The sequence below is a fragment of the Leuresthes tenuis genome, unplaced genomic scaffold (genome assembly GCF_036924035.1).
Source record: "Leuresthes tenuis unplaced genomic scaffold, fLeuTen1.0.hap1 SCAF_3, whole genome shotgun sequence".
Taxonomy (NCBI): domain Eukaryota; kingdom Metazoa; phylum Chordata; class Actinopteri; order Atheriniformes; family Atherinopsidae; genus Leuresthes; species Leuresthes tenuis.
In genome coordinates, this window is record NW_027325357.1 from 6942593 (window position 1) to 6961171 (window position 18579).

An 18579-nucleotide genomic window follows, 5' to 3' on the forward strand; every position below is an offset into this window, starting at 1 on the left:
ATCATGGTGCCATTGATTTAGATAGCAGCAAAATTATCTTAGATCTGGTTGACTTCTACTTTTGTCTGCTGAAATGGTTACCTTCACTAGCAGACATGTATTCACACAAACACAAGAACAATGGTCATCCAAAATACCTTAAAAACTGAGCTTTGTCATTTAAGTTTGCATTGTGAAACGGTCTATTTCAACCAAAGCCACAGTCCTTAAAGAGTTTTGGTGCTAAAGTGTCTGGAAACTTAAACTAGTCATAAGGATATTACAAAACAACATGAAAAAGACAGGATTCAGCCTCCTGGGTCAAAGTCCAGGATTTAAATCATGACACCTCAACCTCTTCCAACTCTTCCTCTCATTTTGATGTAATACTCAAGAAAGTATCTACCTCACCATCACAATGTTAGTTGTTTTATCTCATAGATCATCACTCAACAAATCCTCATCTGACATAAATACTTAATATTTTCTAATCTCAGTCAATGTCTACCTAACACAAAATGCAATTTTAACTATAAAATGTGTAATTTCCTTTCATGAAAGCAGATTGTTACTGTCACACCTGTTCTAGCTTCCTTACACTGCCACCCAGTATGGTTTAGAATTATTGACAGTAGACTGTTGAATTTCAAGGCCCTTTATGGCTTCTTGTTTATCAATGTGACCTTTTAGTACATAATATGTCTGCACATAGACTAAGATCATCAGGGAGATGACTTGTATATGTACCAGAGGCTCAGCAGAAGACCAGAGGCGACAGAGCTTGTGCAAATAAGCCCCTAAACTGTGGAATGAGCTGCCCGAGGAGCTCAGTTCAGTACTTGACTTTTTTTTATTAAGATTTTTATTGGTTGATTGACAGACTTGTAATTCTGTTTTGTTTTAATTAGGTTATCTTACTTAATTTGATCATTTATATAATATGTTTGTGAACAAAATGCAGAAACCTTTAATGTGGACTGAGGTGATGGACAGCATATCTCCAAGTTAAAAAGTAGAGGAATTATCCTTGTTATCTGTTCAAAATTAAACACATTTTCATGCCCAACGATCAAGAGCCATCATCAGTTTTCAGTTCTCATAGTACTTCTTTAACAGGTAAGAAAAAAATTACAGAAGTTATATTTTGATGAAAATTAATTATATTTCCACTTCCTGTAAATGTAATCTTCAAAATCAAAGTCAGGGTTAGGCTATCACAGTGCATCAATTCATAAAGGGAAAATACCTGAGCATTAAGTTAGAATAATAACACATGTATTTTAAATTAGTGTACCATGTCAGCAAAAGAAGAGATATGCAGTCAATTTGAACAATTATTTGTAAATTATGTAATCTTTTCTTTTCATTTGCCCAACATGTATTTTTGTCACAATTAACAACCAAGAGATATGTTGGAAAACTTGAGCAATTATTACCACTTTTTTTTCAACTTTTACATCTCACTATTTTCTACGAACTAAATGCAGCCATGTGGACCTGCTATAGTATGAAAAACATTTGACTGGCAGCACATTTAACACAGCAGAAATTGGTCCTTAAAATAGATCAAGGATCCTGAGGTCAGTTTAGTCTTGATCCAACTCATCCCAAATCCCTTCCTTTCCATATCCGATATGAAAAATTAAATAGCCAAATCTTTATTCATAAATAAATCTATCAATGAAATAAGCGTTTTTCAGATTTAGGCAGACCTTGCTAGATTTTTAATTAAATCCGAAACACAAAATCTCTTGTAAACAACCTGAATAGACTACATCTCCCAACACACCTCTGCTAGGGGGATCCTGGATGAACAGCTAGAAGATGGATGGTTGGGTGGTGTGTTTCCTCTGTTACTGTGTGTATTCCTGCAGTAGAGGCTGCGTCCTGCATTAGATTTTGCTGAGGAGCTTCAGTCACAGAGGAAAACATCCAGAGGGAGAACACTGCGTATGATTGGCTGATGACTCTTTAAAGCCCACCAATCAAACACCATTCTTGGTGTGTGACTGCGTGTTTCCCTCTCCATCTCTGAACCCACCGTGTCAGCCTGCGCATATTTCTATAATTGCAGCGCTGCATGCATGCATGTCGTGTGTGTGTGTTTGTATGTTTGAGCAAGATGATTAAATCTGGAGATGTCAAGGAAGAAAAGGGAGGATAAACATCGAAGAAATAGATGAAGAAGAAAAAAGAGGGATATAAAGACGAGATATAGCTTGGAGGAATGTGTTAAGAGAACAGATGCCGAGAAGAGAGTGATAGTGAAAAGACACACGGAGGGGTGGAAGAGAGAGTGTGAGGAGGAGACGGAGGAGAAAAAAAAGACGATTTGCTGAAGGAAGCAGTAACATTGCTGATTTTCACTAGACTCAGGCCAGCTGTCTTCTGTTGCCGTGACGATGGGCTGCTGGCTTTCTGGACCATGGATGGGTGACCAAACGGTGAGCTAGCAAAGACCTACTTGACTGGTATAAATGAAGCTGTGTGTGTTTTATGACCTCTCATTTAAAGTAGATCAAATGGAGTTGTTGGTCTTCATGTTTCTGTGTGTATGTGGATGCAAAATGGCATCATGATTTCTGCTGGATTCTATTAATTTGTAGATGATAAATATAATTTGTTTGCCTATGAACCTTTTCACTGTTTATTTAAATTGTTTTTGTAAATGTGTCGAATTGGTTCATTTTTGTCATCTTGATCTCTTGGAGGCTCACACTTGCTCTGCTGCCATCCTCTGTCTCCACACACAGGTGCCATTTTGTGCTTCTTTGCTCATGGCGTGTGTGCATGTGTGTGTGTAGTTGAATGTAGCAGGGGTGACTCATGGTTGTGATGTGCTGGAGTTAACAATACTGTTCATGCATCTAATTCGATGGCTGCTGAGCTGCAAGTGCGTGTGTGTGCATGAAGTAGGATGAGATTTATGTTGGTGGTAAGTATTAACCCTTTACTGCAACCATGGTATCATGTTCATATTCGTTATATTTGATCATCACAATTTAACTGCCTATGTGTCAGTAAATCTACCATTAGACAGGAATCTCATCTGTGTAACAGTGACTGAGACAGCTGCAGTGTTTTTACACCATTTTATAGATTGGTTAAAAATGCCAGTGTCCGTACATAAATTTGATAGTGGTGTAGATTGACGCACATTGCATGGCTGGAGTGGAGAATCCCTCCAGTGATTCCCATGATGCCAGTGTGTAGCATCAAGACACAATTTTCTGGGGTCCTGATTAAACATCTGTGACATACTTTTGTCTAAATAACACAGAAATGGCACAACAGCTCTTTTTCCTCCATGAATATGTACCTGTGTTCATACAGACCTGTGTTAGGGTGTGGAGTGACCCATCTCTTGTGCAGGGTCTGCCTTTTTTAAGACAGTACTCAATAGCCCTTGAAGCAGATTTTTACCTCATGACAGTGCGTACAGCAAGTAGCCTGAGAGCTAACACTAGCACACACAAATCCATCTCAGACTACCACCCAACAAACAGATGGCTAAATACTTGGAAGTTTTATTGTCAAATGTGTTCATTTACGATGCGTCCACGGATTGTTGGTATTGATTCCCCTTTCAGGCACAAACTCGTCACAAGTCATGTGTTGAGCTGGGTGCAAGCAACTGTGCTAAGTTACAAGATTTTAACCCAATGAGAACCTATGCCTTATTTGGATACAGCAGTTTCTATGTTTAGAAGGTACCTCTGATCTTAATGGATTGAATAACATAACAGTGATAAACTGACAGAAATGTCTGTTTGAGATAAATCTTCTCAGAACACATTTACTGCTCAGAAAAACAGTAAAACACAACAGTTTTTGTGTTTATAAAATACATTTGCTGCAATATTCAGTCTAAAGCGTCCCAAACTCCAAAGACAAAAATGATGCACATTAAGTTGAAGAATCTGTATGCAAGTGACATCTATTCTAGTACAGAAAGCTTTGTGGTTTCAGTTTGTCCTGTCTATCATTTGACTAATCATGTTTGAGGCTTTAGTTGCATGACATTTAAATTTCTTTGAAAAGCAAAAAAACAGAACTTGTTGACCTAAAGTTTGAAGCCAATGGTAATAGTCTAATGAAGATTTAGTTTTTTTTTTATAAGCTTTTCAAACCATATCTCCATTTAAACAAAGTCTGTCACATCAAACAGAGCATCTTGGCCTGAAAATCAATTCTGTGTTAAACAAATCACTTTTGTTGTCTGCAGCCGAAAAATACTGTAATGCCTCTAATGAGGCAAAAGTCATTAGTTGATGGGTTTACAAAGTACAAGATTCCAAACAAGAGACACAAGTTAGATAGAGAAAACTGTGAAATATATAACACTTAAGGAGTGAATATTTGACTTACATATATCAAAAGACCAAAATAAATATCTTGCTCTCCATCAGTTGGGCGTAACAATGACCAGGTGTTTCCCAACATCATCTCCCTTCTTGGTCTGTTCTCTTGTCTTAGATGAGTGGACGGAGTCTAGCCCACCTGAGCCAACGGGATGCTCTGCGGATCCTGGCAGCCAGTCAGCGTCCAATCACCTTGCAGATCAAGGGCCAGAGGGGGCGGAGCAGTGAGACAGATAGAGGATCATGGGAACCCCTTCCCCTCAACCTGCATCACCTCAACCTACCCCTTCCACTGATGGGGGCGGGTCTTAATTCATCTAGCCCCTCCTATCAAGACAGGTATGCAGATGGAAGATATGATCATACCCAGTGAAATGTGAAGGGTAATTTATACAGAAAGTTGTTAGCTGATGTTTATAACTTGATTTGACATTTTTAACATTGACTGTATCATATTGAATCACTACCAATACATACACCGTAAAGTCTTAATGGAAGGTACAGAACAGAAAAATAACCACTTTACTGAAGATGGTTATATAGCTGTGTTTCTTCATTTAATACCTATGCAGGAAGTAGAAATAAACTGCTAAAAAGTCCACATATGATGCAATGACACATTTCAAATTGTCTGGATATTTCACATCAAGATTTTTCAAAATGCACTATTTATGAAATGCACAAAAGAAAATAAAAGACTACACCGCAATTGTGTTTTAAAAGAAAGTGTAATTTTACTTTCTTTGTCTCAAGAAGATAACAGGAAGCATGCACTTCTTTAGTTTTTTATAAAAAATTGTGTTTTTCTGCTCTGTTACAGATTGAATAGCTAAATACTTGATATTCAAACCAGTTTAAATGTAGCTTGTGTTCTCAGCCATGAGTTTTAGCTTGATTCAGTAAATTAACTGTGTTTAGTCATGAGGGAACTCATATTAGCATATTACATAATGTAACAGACCCAAATGTAAATTTTGCATCTGCGAAACACTCAAACTCTCCCAGGGTTTGACTTTTTGTATCCTCAAAAGTGCAAAACTTTGCAAATCCATAGTTATGACTGAAAGGACTGCAATTTGACTGCACTTTGTGAAAAATGTCTTTCCTGTAGAGAAATCCACTGCAGAAATAATAAAGTCTACACTTTTTTGGAATATATTGGTCTTACTCAATATCTAGACTGTAAAAACATCTTGAAGATATCTGAATTTGTTCTTTTGGTCCTTAGACATTTTTATGCTCACCTGCCTCTGCCACAAGATCACCGTGAGGGAGGACGTTATAGTTACCTGTCTAGCTCCCCACAGGACACTGTGGACATTGGGCATAAGGTGACACTCAAACACACACAAACACAGATTAACCTGGAAATAAATGTTATACTTCAGCAGAAACTATCTACTAAGAACGATCTGAAACAGAGTGCTGCTGCTGCCATTGTGGAGCTGCTCAGTAGCTCTTTTCATGTGGTTGATTGGTCTGTTCTATGGATCAATAGTCACAAACATCAGCCATCGATGGTAGTCAGAGAGGTCATGAAAAAGCTTTTAAATGTGTCATCACTTATCAAGCAGAATGTCTGTTAAAGTGTTTATGTAAAAAAAAAAAAAAAAAAAAAGACTGCTAAGATTAACTTTTGCAATGTGTAAAGCTGCATGAATTCAGAAAGGCTCCAGGGGCTGCTGGGTCTGTACATAAAACCTACTGCAGCTGTTCTCGTTAATCACTGCAAAACATACGGAAATAGTGAAGACACCACATAAACCAAGTATCAACTGAATATTCTGAAATTTTCATCCATTGACCATCTCAATCATTTCATCCTTATCTGTCTTCTCTGGTCTCCATATGTATTAAAACCTTTTCTCTTTAGTCAAATTTTGTCAAAATGCACAAATTCTGTTAAAATCTTCATGTACTTGTATAACTCACAAGCAACTTAATATAGGACAATGTGTAGGTACTGCAGACCCTGACTTGACCAAGAATGTTTTAATATGTAAAGAAAAAGTGAAACTTATCTCCTTAATTCACTTCTTGAATCTCTCAGGATTTAGGACTGACTGGCCGTAGACCAAAGGCACAGAACTGCCTAATGAGATGTTGCAATGCTGACTTAGAGGAGCCTACCAGCTGCCAGAGCCAGGTATCTAAACTGGGGTTTTCTACAGTATCTATTGTCTAGTGACAGGGTCTGCCAAACCAAGCCAACAATGAAATGATTCTACAAACAAGTACTGACACAGAGGTGTTTGACTTGATCTCATATCGAACATCCTGCTGTCATAAATAGCATTTTGAGCTTTTTTGATATTTCCTTCTGTTTGAGTGATAACAGCAACCAGAATAGGTTTATGTTTTTTCAAAGTATTTGTTAAAAACATTCAAAATTCCACTTGATACTGATCAAAAACCAATTTAGCCTCAATTTTCAAATGCATTACTTTTCTTAAATAAACAACGTGAATACATTAAGAACGAGACAAATTTTCAACCATGAACCTTCCAAATATCTTTTTTTTTCATTGCCAGTTAATATTCGGTTTGTACTGAGCTACCACACACAGATAAAATATAAAACATGCAGTTATTTGTGGCTCTTGATGAGAGTTTTTGTACAAATTACTTGGGACTGAGAGTGTCTGTTCTTGTAGACTGATGACGAGGACTTCATACTCGAGAAGCCACTTGGTTTCATGCCCCTTCACCATGAGCTGGACAGTGGTCTGGGCTGGACTGATGGCTCCCTCCACCAAGGTGACCTCTCAGGACTAGAGACTGAAGAGGGAGGCCTGGAGGACTGTCATCCACATGGAACTCTTGCCCCAGGAGGGTGTGGGGGCTTCGGAGGTGGCTCTCCTTCTTCAGAGTCCTTCATTTCCTCAGAGCTCAGCGACTCAGGCTTCTATAGTGTGAGCACTGGGGAGTTCAGACACTTCCAGAGGCTGCTGGAGAAGCGAATGCGTCTCTACAATGCAAGGTTGCAACATCAGGGCGAACCATGTGAGAGGCGTGAGAGGCGTGACAGCTGTCCCAAGAGCCACCGTGAGCTGCTCGAGGCCATACCAGAGGCACTGACAGTACAACCTCAGTATCAGCACCTGCAGCATGGGATGGAGGAGGGTGCTGGGCCTGTCATGGATATCACACCACGTGGACTTTTCAGGTAATTAGAAGTGCAGATTTCATGGGTCTTGTTTCATAAGGCCTGCCAGATGGGTTTACTGTATTATAGCTACATCAGTCTTAAATTCACTGCTACTTTGTTCCTCTCAAACAACATGAAAGCCATCACCCAGAAAAGTGAGATTTTAGGATACCAATCAGGCAGAAATAGATAGATATATCCAATTGTTTAGTAACAATGCTCTAGTGCTAAAAATGAGACAATTTAATCTTTTGTGCTTGTTTTCTGCTTGTGCTTTTGATCAAGAATCTTTTTCATAGTAACTCCCTTGCTATTTTAAAGGCTCATAATAAAATGTAAGGCACAGCATATTTTCCCCAGGTCCCCAGGTTAAACCGATTAGAATAGAACTGCTTTGTTGTCATTTTATTTGCAATATAGCAAATTTATGAAGGCTTCTCCCGGTTGATGCATTGGGACAATAAAAACATTAGGAGTGTGAACGGTATTAAGGAATAAACTGTTCATGAGTGTAATTGTACATGCTTTAAATGATCTGTAACTCCAGCCAGTGGGCAACAGCTGACACCATTATTGTAGGCAAGCTAAATTATTCTAAGATTAGTCTAAGATCTACAAATCAACATCAATATGTCATTGGTTTACCCTGGCTTAAACAAGTTTTTTCCCCTTAAATTACAGTTGCATGAAATCAAAATCTGATCAAAATCATTTAAAACTCGTTGTGAAAAAAGAACAAAAAACAAACAAAAAATATTAAAAGAGTTTAGATGGATACGTGTCCAGTTTAAGCCAGTTTGAACCAGTTAAAATGATTTTAAACATGGGTGTTAAAACCATTTGATGACTAATTTCTCTGGTTTATCTGACTTAAACTTGCCGTCTACCCATGTGGTAAAAAATATTATCTCATACCTTTTTCCAGAGATGGTGCCACCTAATCATAGTGCATCCTAATTGAAACTTATAGCTGATAATTTATGAATTTTCTGTTAAGTTGGGACAAAAGGACAATGTTGTAACTTTGCATCAGCAGGTTAATTGTTTTCCCTTTGGAGACAATGAGCATGATGGGAAACATTTTGACTGTTGACTTGAAACATGGATGCATCTGGACACTTCATGGTTGATTATGAGTATTAAATCATTTCTGCCTAGATGCCATCCTCAGATGCATTCAACTTCTTAAAACAGTCCCAACCACATTAACCCCAATGCCACATTTTTGAAGGTGAAAACTGCACTGGTGGCATAATTGTACATTTGAATTAGGCATGTCTGTTTTCAAAAACCTTTACTTTTCTTAGAAATTGATAAAGTATAATGTTAAATTAATGAAAATGCAATTGATTGGTTTTTAATACTTTGCTGCTGTAGTTCTCAACCACAAAACAGCTTCTGTTGCGGTTTCTGGTATGTCATGCATTTTATGATGATGCTGCATTGTTCAAGAATTTATAACTTATCAGTAAAGCGTTTATATGCTTTATGCAAAAGGTGAGCTATCAATCTAAACTGAACCAAACTGATTATTAAATGATTAAGAATGTTTGAGTGTTGTTTAAAATATTTTTGTGCTGTTTGATTGTTTATTAAGATATGTATATTTTCAGGGTTTCATCAGTTCAGTTCCATAAAGCTGATAGGCCCTGTCTGAACCGCCACAGCTCCAGCAGTGGAGCCCTCTTCAACCCCTCCCACCACCATGCTGCAGTCTCACGAATGACTGGCCCAGTCCTCTCTACCTGCAGCACCCCCTCCAGCCATCGGAGACCCCATGTACCCATGCAGCACCATCACCAGGGATCAAGCTCAGTAGGGATGCTGAGGAGAAGCCGAACACTGCACCATCGCCCTCCTCCACAGGAGTACCGCCGCCGGGCTAGCCACCCAGCATCACCCTCTTACTGCGCAGCAACCCTGCACCACTGTGGAGGAGTCGCGCCACATAACATCCTGCCGCCTGGCCTGTCAGAAGAAGGTGAGCTAGAGGCAGGTATGATGGCTTCCCATCCAGCTGGTATGGCCCTCTCACCTCAACAACATTCAGCTGCTCACATCAGGGGTGCCAAAAGCCACGAGCGATGCTATGAGAACAACTCTAATGGCCAAATCAGTCACCATGACTGGTGGCACTCACAAGAAAGAGGCATGATGCCTGAGCCAATGATGATAGAAAGGGACAGAGACATAGAAAGGGAGCTGGAACAGAAAAGACAAATGCAAAAGGAGAAAGAAATGGAGAGAGAGACAAACATTCAGGAGGAGAAGGAAAGAGAAAGATATGTGGAGCTGGAGAGGAGCCGAGCCAGAGAGCAGCAACATCTCCTGAGTCTGGACCATCCTCTTCAGGCTGGAGACGTGAATGACACCTGGCCAAAACCAGCCAGCCGTCACTCACATGGAGGAGGGGGAGGCAGAGGCCTCTACAGCACCCTGGAGGGCCACACAGGGACTGGATTTGCTGTTGGATGGGATGCAAAGAAAGGGCAAATGAATGCTGGTTCAAGCCCTAATCCCAGTTGTTGTCTGCATCCAAAACTTAATCCAAGCTCTAAACCCAACCCAACCACACGGATCACGAGGAGCCAGCTGCTCAGAGACCGAGCATCTCAGCTGGCTGATGAACGCAGTGGGATGAGCACCGACGAGGAGACCAACACTGACATGCTGTTGGGTCGGTACTGGAGTCGAACAGAGAGGAGGGAACACTTCCTGTTAGCCCGGGAACAAAGGCAGCAGCAGCTGCAGGCCAGAGGAGGGACTATGCGAGATGGAAACAGCAGGGGAGGAACTTCTATTGGAGATGGAGGCATACTGGAAAGCAGAGGAGTTGGAGCTTTTGCAGAAGGACGATGTAACACGGTTCTGGAGCTCAGTCAAAGGAAGCTGAGTCGTCTGAGGAACAGAAAGATGTTAGATGACTGGACAACAGTAGAGGAGCTGCTGACTCATGGGACCAGGCTGGACAACCAGGAGGACATGCTGTGTCGAAGCTCCCTGTTGACAGTCACCACTGTCTAACTGCATGGACACCGTATATAACTGTAACTTTGTGTGTGTGTGTGTGAGTTGAAACTAACAATACAACATGTTGTGTCCCTGCTTCTTCTGTCTTTCTCAGAGTTAGATAGGGAAATGGATATCAACTAATATATGCATCAAGTACAGAGAAAGCCATTGGTAACCTTATGATGAAGGTATACTTTATCTCTGTATCTGAAGCACAAAAATTTAACTGATATCCATGTTCTTATGTCTCTTTGGAAGAAGGAATAAAGAGGATTTACACAAATGTTTGATTGTTCCTTTAACAAATATGTGAGAAAGAAAGAACCTCATTGTCACTGCTGTACATCACCTCAACTGATAGCTTTATGTATGGGTGTGTGACCACTGTACAGCACTCTGGACAAAACGTGTGAGTCAGTGCATGATGCTTATAATGACAAACAGCCCAACAAGATCAGACGAGCATGCAGGTTTGCACCATGTATTTCATGCTTCATTTTACACCACATTTATTTCACAAAATCTTTCAAATTTAGGTTTGCAGTCAAAATCTCAAGCAAACCATGAGCAATACTGTTGCTGCGTGATATATGCGTACCTGTCTGTGCACTAATAGAAAAAAACAACTCCTTTTACATCAATGGAAAATATCAACTGTAGCAATGCAGGTGATGACAACTGAGATTTGATACCAAATCCTTTTTATAGTAACTGTTTACACATAAAATATCAATCAGTGAGAGTTTGTGCAGCACTAATAAAACTGTGTTCATCAGTGATGGGGAACAATTTGCCATGTAGGGTTTTCAGAGGATTTTATCCACAACTGTGATCTGCAAAATCCAACTCTGCAGTGTTTGGGCAAGATTATATGCTGCATTCATGTGTCATTGTTCATGCCACAATTATGATATGTGCAAATGACAGTAACATTTGTTGAAAAGTTCAAAAGTATTGCCAGTAAAAAAAAGTGCTACAATAGATGCAAAGTCATCACTGCTTTCAGTTATAGAAAATTAGAATCTGAAATTATTTGAATAATTAAAAAGGCTACCATATAAGTAGCTAATTACAATCATCACTATTTTTGCTATTCTCGCTATCTGCAGCTGTGGGTTGCTAACTTTGATGAAAGTAAATAGATAGCAGCACCTTAACTGGAGATAACCAACTGCTGTTGTCAAAACTATGATGCTGTTTAGAGGCATCTTAATGCATGGATGTTGCAGAACATAATTAGAGGATTTCCTCTTTTTCAGTGTTCAAAGGGGATGTGAATGCAGCATAAGATATTTGGACCCTCATGGCTCATGGCTTATGGCTCTCTGTTCCTGCTGGTGTATTTGCTGTTGGAATGATGTTCAATCTAAGCATAAATAAGTTTATGCATGTTTACTGAAATCTACAGTGACACGTCAACTGTGACGAGACAGTTTTCAAGAAAAGAGGATACAACTCCAGAAAACTTTGTGATATGGTGTGCAGACTGCTGCAGCGTCTGTTTGGCCAGGATGGTCAGAATTTGTGACAGTGTCAGTGACATTCCACTTAAAGCTGGTACAGTGTGAGGAGCTCTGAAATCTACAGATTTCAGGTCTGCAGTTCAGGAACATGTGCAATAATACCTCAAGTTAGTTTTTAATAAGACAATGATGGTGTCAGGTTTTCAGCGAATGCAGTAACTTGTTTTAAATCAAACGGATGCACAAAGTGACAAGACACCTTAAGTGCACAGTAATCTTGGAATCTACAATGGCAGCAGCAAAGGTTATGTAGATATTTACGTTGTTTTCCATGAGGGGGACCTAAGAAGACAAGTTTTTGCACATCAATTTTTATATAAAGTTTCCCTACCTTTCTGAACCAGGGACCGAGGCCAGTGGAACAACTGTAGATAAAACAGTGTGTGTTGATGTTTTCTTTATGAACTATCATAGTCACTTATGGAGGAAAAAATTAGTTTCTTGTGATTGTGTTGGACATATTTAAATATTTTTCTTGTGATGGTTTAAAAACCCGTGTGAACAGTTTTTATGATCCTTAAATCTTTCATAGTTACTTAATTAATTTAAAAGCCAGTGAGACTTTTATTTACTTTTCTCAACGATTGAAAACAAAATGTGAATATTTATCTCTCTCTTTAAATGGAATTTTAAAATTGAATTTACTGTTGTTTTGTGTCTTTATGACATGTGCATATTGGTTTTGTCACACGGTTCGACAAAGGATGGAGTTAAGGACATGATGATGCAATCAGACGCCTCCAGTGGTTTTTTATGTGACTCTGTAGGTTTCTAACTGTGTTGTGGAGGCTGTATATACAGCACAGAGATGAATATTGTAGTATCAGAACATTTAAAACTCACATTACTGTCAGCATTCATGGATAGTGGTTCAGTTTGTTCTGAATGTTAAATGTGGCATCCATGAATTATGAGTAGGATCACTGACACGATAATGCTTTAAACTAACACCACAACATTTCAGACAAATGTTCTTGTTCTGTGTCTTGCAGGTGGTTTTAAACGGATACCAGTCTTATGTGTGGTGGTGTCTGGGGCAAATATGCTGTACATGTTGGACCTGTTTAAGCTAACTTTGCATAAAGCCTGGAGGCAAATAAGGATTTAAATGTGAAAAAGGTAACAGGAACTGGCAACTGGTAGCACTGGTGTCAGATTCAGTTTTGTTGTAATATAAAAGTAGAATATGCATAATGTTTTTTTTCAGTATTGTTCCTTCCTTCCTTCTAACATTAGATGGTTGTATAGTTTTGGTAAAGCAAAAATGAAAAAGAACATTTACGTGATCCTAAAAGCACAGGGAGTCAATTTATTCGGTTTTAAACCTGTTTTTTGTCCTGAAGAAGAGAGAATTTGATCTTGCCATGTGGGATAACTGCTCAGGGAATCCAGACTCCCAGTTATGCCACATTATAAATCTGGTTCTAATGAATTTTACTCCTTGCAAATTTGTTAGAAATCGACATTACATAAATACAATATGAATTGAATCTGTTACCCATTGTTTGTCGCAGAAGCCTGTGTCAAATTGTGGTTTTAAAACTCAAAATATTTAACTAAATTGTACTCATTAGTCACATGTGTTTAATTACATAGTTCATATGTGTTTCAAGTAATTAACACAGAAAACCTCTGACAAGCTAGCATTATCCGTAACAGAATTAAAGTAAGGCTGCAATCAATATTTTTTCTCGTTATTGACTGTTTAAGCATAAAAAGTCAGGGAATACTGAAAGAAAAAGAAAAAAATAAAGATATGATTCAGATATGGAACCTGGTGACTAGTTAGGTAGTGCAAAAGCCTTTGAGTCACTGGAAAATGTCATTTTTATTTTCTTTTTTGACTGTGCAGCTTCCCAGTGCTTCCAACCTTTGAGCGAAACATCTTATTATGGGATGTACTGACATATAACTGATATCCATTCTTATGAAATTTTATCTGACCTCAAGACAGAGAACAAGAGGATTAACAAAACTGTCAAATAGTTTGTGTAATACACTTGAAAACACTCTAGAATCAAACGTGCACCCTATTTATTTCCATGTTTTCCATTTCTCTCAGCTGTGACTCAAACAGTCTGAATAATGGATGACGAAGAGAGAAATTTTCCTACCCACCCACCCCTCTTCACCCTCTTTGCTTACGTTATACAAGGACAAAGAGGGCTGAAAATAGCGCTGCTGTCCTCATGTGATGTGAAATTAAAAGCACACTGGAGCGTAGATGCTACTGGGGAACTCAACACTTGTTCCACTCCATCTGACAATCCTCCGTCCAGCCTGCAACACCCACTCCATATGTCTGTGCAAAGGTACTTTTCACTAAAGCAAGCTTTTTGAAATATAATGATGTACATGTGATTGTAATAAAGAGATTTTAATTAGCTATGACATTGTTGTTGTTTTTTTAAATTCACAACACATCACTAATAGTCAGACATGAGCAATTCATTGTCACCTCATTCAGAATTGATCAGAAGAGACGAGTGAGGATTCAGTTATTGGCTGGACATAAATCAGTTAAATGTACATGATTCATTAAAATACACAATTCAAGGGTTGTTCATTTACTAACACATCACATGACCTTCTTTTATGGGCATTTGTCTGCCCAGATTGGTGAATGGTTTCATTCCTCCTTTTTATTCATCTTTCCCACAAACCAGGATGAACCTTAAATAACTGTTACCAGTGCTTGGCCACAGTATTAATGACAGTCTACATTTATGTTTGTGCACTTCTACAACGTCCTGTATTTTTTCTCACTCATCTATTTTTTAACAACAAGCTCCAGTGCCCTGGTTCTCTGTCAGGTTCTCAGGGAAAGGACGGAGTGTGGGAAACTAGAGGAAACAGGACAAAAGATGCTGACTTCTGTCCCGAAGAGACGTAGGGTAAGGAGCAATATGGTGGGATCAAAATGAAACCCTGCTTGTGGGTAAAGTTAGCACTGAAAAAAATCTAGAGTTCTGATTATGTGGAAACCTTATGATATAATACAGACAGCTATTAAGTTATTGAATTAATAATTGTGACTTTTCAAAATGTTGGAGAACAAGATCAATGGAAGTTAAACAAGATTTAAATATTAAGACTTTCTGCTGATCTCAGTAGGTTTTTCGTGAACTTATTGTTTTTGTTTTCAGCAGAAAATTACTTTGATTTATTAACCTTTCTTTACCTATTTGTTAAAATTCTTTAAAAGTTAAGGGAAAATTGAAATGAAAGCAAATTATATCAAAGACAAAGTGTGAAAGCTGAGGACAACTGAAATTAACATATTTGAGTACTACAGAAGCAGAGAACTGTCCAGTAGGATTTGATACTATTCACAACCAGCTGTCTCAAATATTGAATGAGTTGATTTTAAGTTGATGATTTTTTTAAAATTATATCTTTGACATATATTTTCATGTCTAATGGTTATGTACAGTTTGAATGTGACTGTTGCAAATTTGGTTGTTGGACTTTAATTCAAAATGTTATCAAACCCCTGAAGCAGCCAATCAGGTAGTTTCCCTCCAGATGGTTGGTGACATCAGCCTCTGTCAGAGCACACAGCCAGCATCTGTCACAAGAACTCCTTTCAAAGTTCTTTTGTGGTGCACTGACCACATCATTCCAAGACTTAGTGTGGAAGACTAAGAGAAACATTCTGCTCAGAAGAACAAAATAAAAGTCATACAACATACCATCTACAGCCTAGCAGGGGTGTTTATAGTCTGAATTTAGATATGAATATAGAAATAACATAGATACTTAATATCGTTATCCTGTGATTTGCATCATTGATAGAAGTGAATGATCTAAATACAAATGCAATAAAGAAATTTGATGAATGAAATAAACACTTTTTACAGAGAACATATAAACTTGCACCAACAAATTTGTGGGTAAAAGTTTTATTTGATTTCAAACCATTGCAAAAAAACATTCACAACTCGAACGCAAATTCATAGAGAGCGTGTGGTTGCATATGTGTGCTGGAATGTTGACCTTCTGCTCAGTAAAATTAATTGATCTCAGCGTCTAACAGCAAATCACCTCTCTCTACAGAGTCGTCACTCCTCCAGTTTCACACAGATCTCAATGAGTGTCTCTTTATCTCCCTCCAGTCCTCCAGCTGTTCCCCTGAGATCTAACTATTGTCCCTTACTAGTATGACCACTGAACATGTGGCAGGACAGACTTCTATTCTCTCTTGCTCTGCACTCTGATTGGTTAAGACTGTGGGAAACTTCAATGAGACCAAGACCCACACATTCATATGGAGATGTGGGACTATAAGTAGGAGGGATGAAGCCAGCAGAGATCAGATTCTCTACAGAGACCTCTACAGCACAGAGATCCAACCATGGCACCTACAATCACTGCAGCAATGACCGACTCTCAGCAGCATCTGACTCTGAACCACAAGGTAAATATAAGATTCATGAAGAGTCAGTCATCAATGATGACAGATTGTATTTTATTGACACCAACACTACCCTGCTGAATATGTTTATTAATAACTGTGTTGTTGTTTCTGCAGCTCAGAAAGCCGCTGGTGGAGAAGTTACGCAGAGAGCGAATCAACAGCAGCATTGAGCAGCTCAAGTCTCTCCTGGGTCCAGAGTTCCTCAAACAGCAGTCCGAATCCAAGCTGGAGAAAGCAGACATCCTGGAGATGACAGTTTGCTTCCTCAGACGACTGCAGCAGCAGCAGCAGCAGCATCAAGCTGTGGACTCAGCAGCTGTTGATCAGGGCTACTCCAGCTGTGTCCAACAGGTGGTGCGCTTCCTGTCAAAGGCAGAGGTGGAGACACAGTCCCAGAGAAGACTGCTGAACCACTTCAACAAGCTGCAGTCTTCTTCTGATACAAACAGGAGAGATGCTGACTTCTCTCCTCTGAGCTCCACAGTCCAGACCAGCATCACCAAAGAGAAGAGTCCAGACAACAGCGTCCTCTGGAGGCCGTGGTAGACACCCACAGTCTGAAGTTACTACCAGAAAAACTGAGAAGACCATATTGGTCAAAGATAACATGACTGAATTTTTAAAAGTTTCCTTTGGACTAATTTTTCTGTTTTTACAGAAGACTTTATTTTGTGATTTTTGTTCACAACATGATATTTCCTGAGGAAATGACAAAAACAATATCTTTCAAGTTAAGAAAGAAAAGATTTTGTCAATGAGACTGACAAGTTCTAACGACCATGTTGGTGAAAGATTGTTGAAACTAATTTCTATGAAATTGAAGGACTCATTCATCTCTATATGCAGAGAGTTGGTTAATTTACTATGAATTCACAGTTGTGTGTAAGAACCAACTCCTGTGGAGGCATCAGAAAATGAAAGAGTCTTCATTATACTTGTTGTGCAAAGGAAATCAAAAGTAAAGAAAGCAGATGTTTTACTATTATTGTATGTAAAAAGTCACATGATGTGGTGATATATGATGATAGGAAGTTTGTTACTTCTGTGGTTTTATAATTTTGATCATGTAATTGTCCTTTGGCCAAACATTTTTCTAAACTGTTGTTATTTTCTTTTAACTATTATTTCTGTTTTTACAGAAGACTTTATTTTGTGATTTTTGTTCACAACATGATATTTCCTGAGGAAATGACAAAAACAATATCTTTCAAGTTAAGAAAGAAAATATTTTGTCAATGAGACTGACAAGTTCTAATGACCAACTTTTCCTTTGGAAGTAATTTAAAAAAAGGCTTTTCTTAAGAAACTTTCTTATCATAAGACAAGATATGGACTTCATTTTCTGATTATACAGAAGGTTGTATTTATAATTTCTAAGTAAAGAAAGAAAAGATCTCGTCATGAGGCTGACAAGTTGTAAAGACCATAAAGAAATGCAACATTATCTTTCATATTAAGGAAGAACCTTCGTCATTCTTGCTATATACATTAAATAAAACGGAAGCATTTACAAATTCTGTATCTAAAACGGTATATCACTACTTCTTTGGTTTTATCATTTTGATAAAACATATCTAATTGTTCTTTGGCTGGACATTTTTTCAGAATGATTGTTGTTTTAATCTCAAATGACTCAGTATCGATCTATTATCAGATCTAAAAGTTGTTTTTGTTTTATTTTTCCTTTAGTCTAAAAGGAGAGCTCATCAGCATGATGATCAGCATGCAGTGACTGTAAATACAGTCAACTTTCATTTTCAAAGAAAATGTTTTGACTTCACTTGTTATGAACCTGCTCACATCACTGTGTGATGATGTTAAATGATCTGTTCCAGGGTCAGTTTCCTTTCTTTACTGTTGTTTTAAAGTTCAGATTGAGCTCATTTGGAAAGGTTTAATGTGGAACAGAGGGCTGATTTGTCTCATGACGTTTGTGTCTTGTTTCTCCGAGATTTTACAAGGTTAATGTTGTGATGTATCATCACATGTCTGTGACTGCATTTTGAGTTTTTATTGCTTTTACTGAGTTTGTTTGAAATAAACAAAAATGTAAAATATTCGACCACATTTGTGGGTTTTTTTCATCGTAAGGCACACACATTATAGGTCTTATGATGCAGAATGAGACCCACATTTATC

At 38.4% G+C, this 18579-nt stretch overlaps 1 protein-coding gene and 1 pseudogene across 1 annotated transcript; both read left to right on the forward strand.

Moving 5' to 3' along the window:
* The first annotated feature begins 1979 nt into the window (after positions 1-1979).
* On the forward strand, positions 1980-14391 carry LOC140303014 (uncharacterized). The gene is made up of 6 exons (XM_072381583.1): positions 1980-2423; positions 4456-4679; positions 5569-5671; positions 6391-6486; positions 6995-7506; positions 9102-14391. Exons 1-6 carry the CDS (start codon positions 2382-2384, stop codon positions 10510-10512), a joined length of 2388 nt encoding a protein of 795 aa, XP_072237684.1. The 5' UTR covers positions 1980-2381; the 3' UTR covers positions 10513-14391.
* Positions 14392-16319: 1928 nt separating this feature from the next.
* LOC140304080 (transcription factor HES-5-like) lies at positions 16320-17146 on the forward strand (annotated as a pseudogene).
* The last annotated feature ends 1433 nt before the right edge of the window (positions 17147-18579 follow it).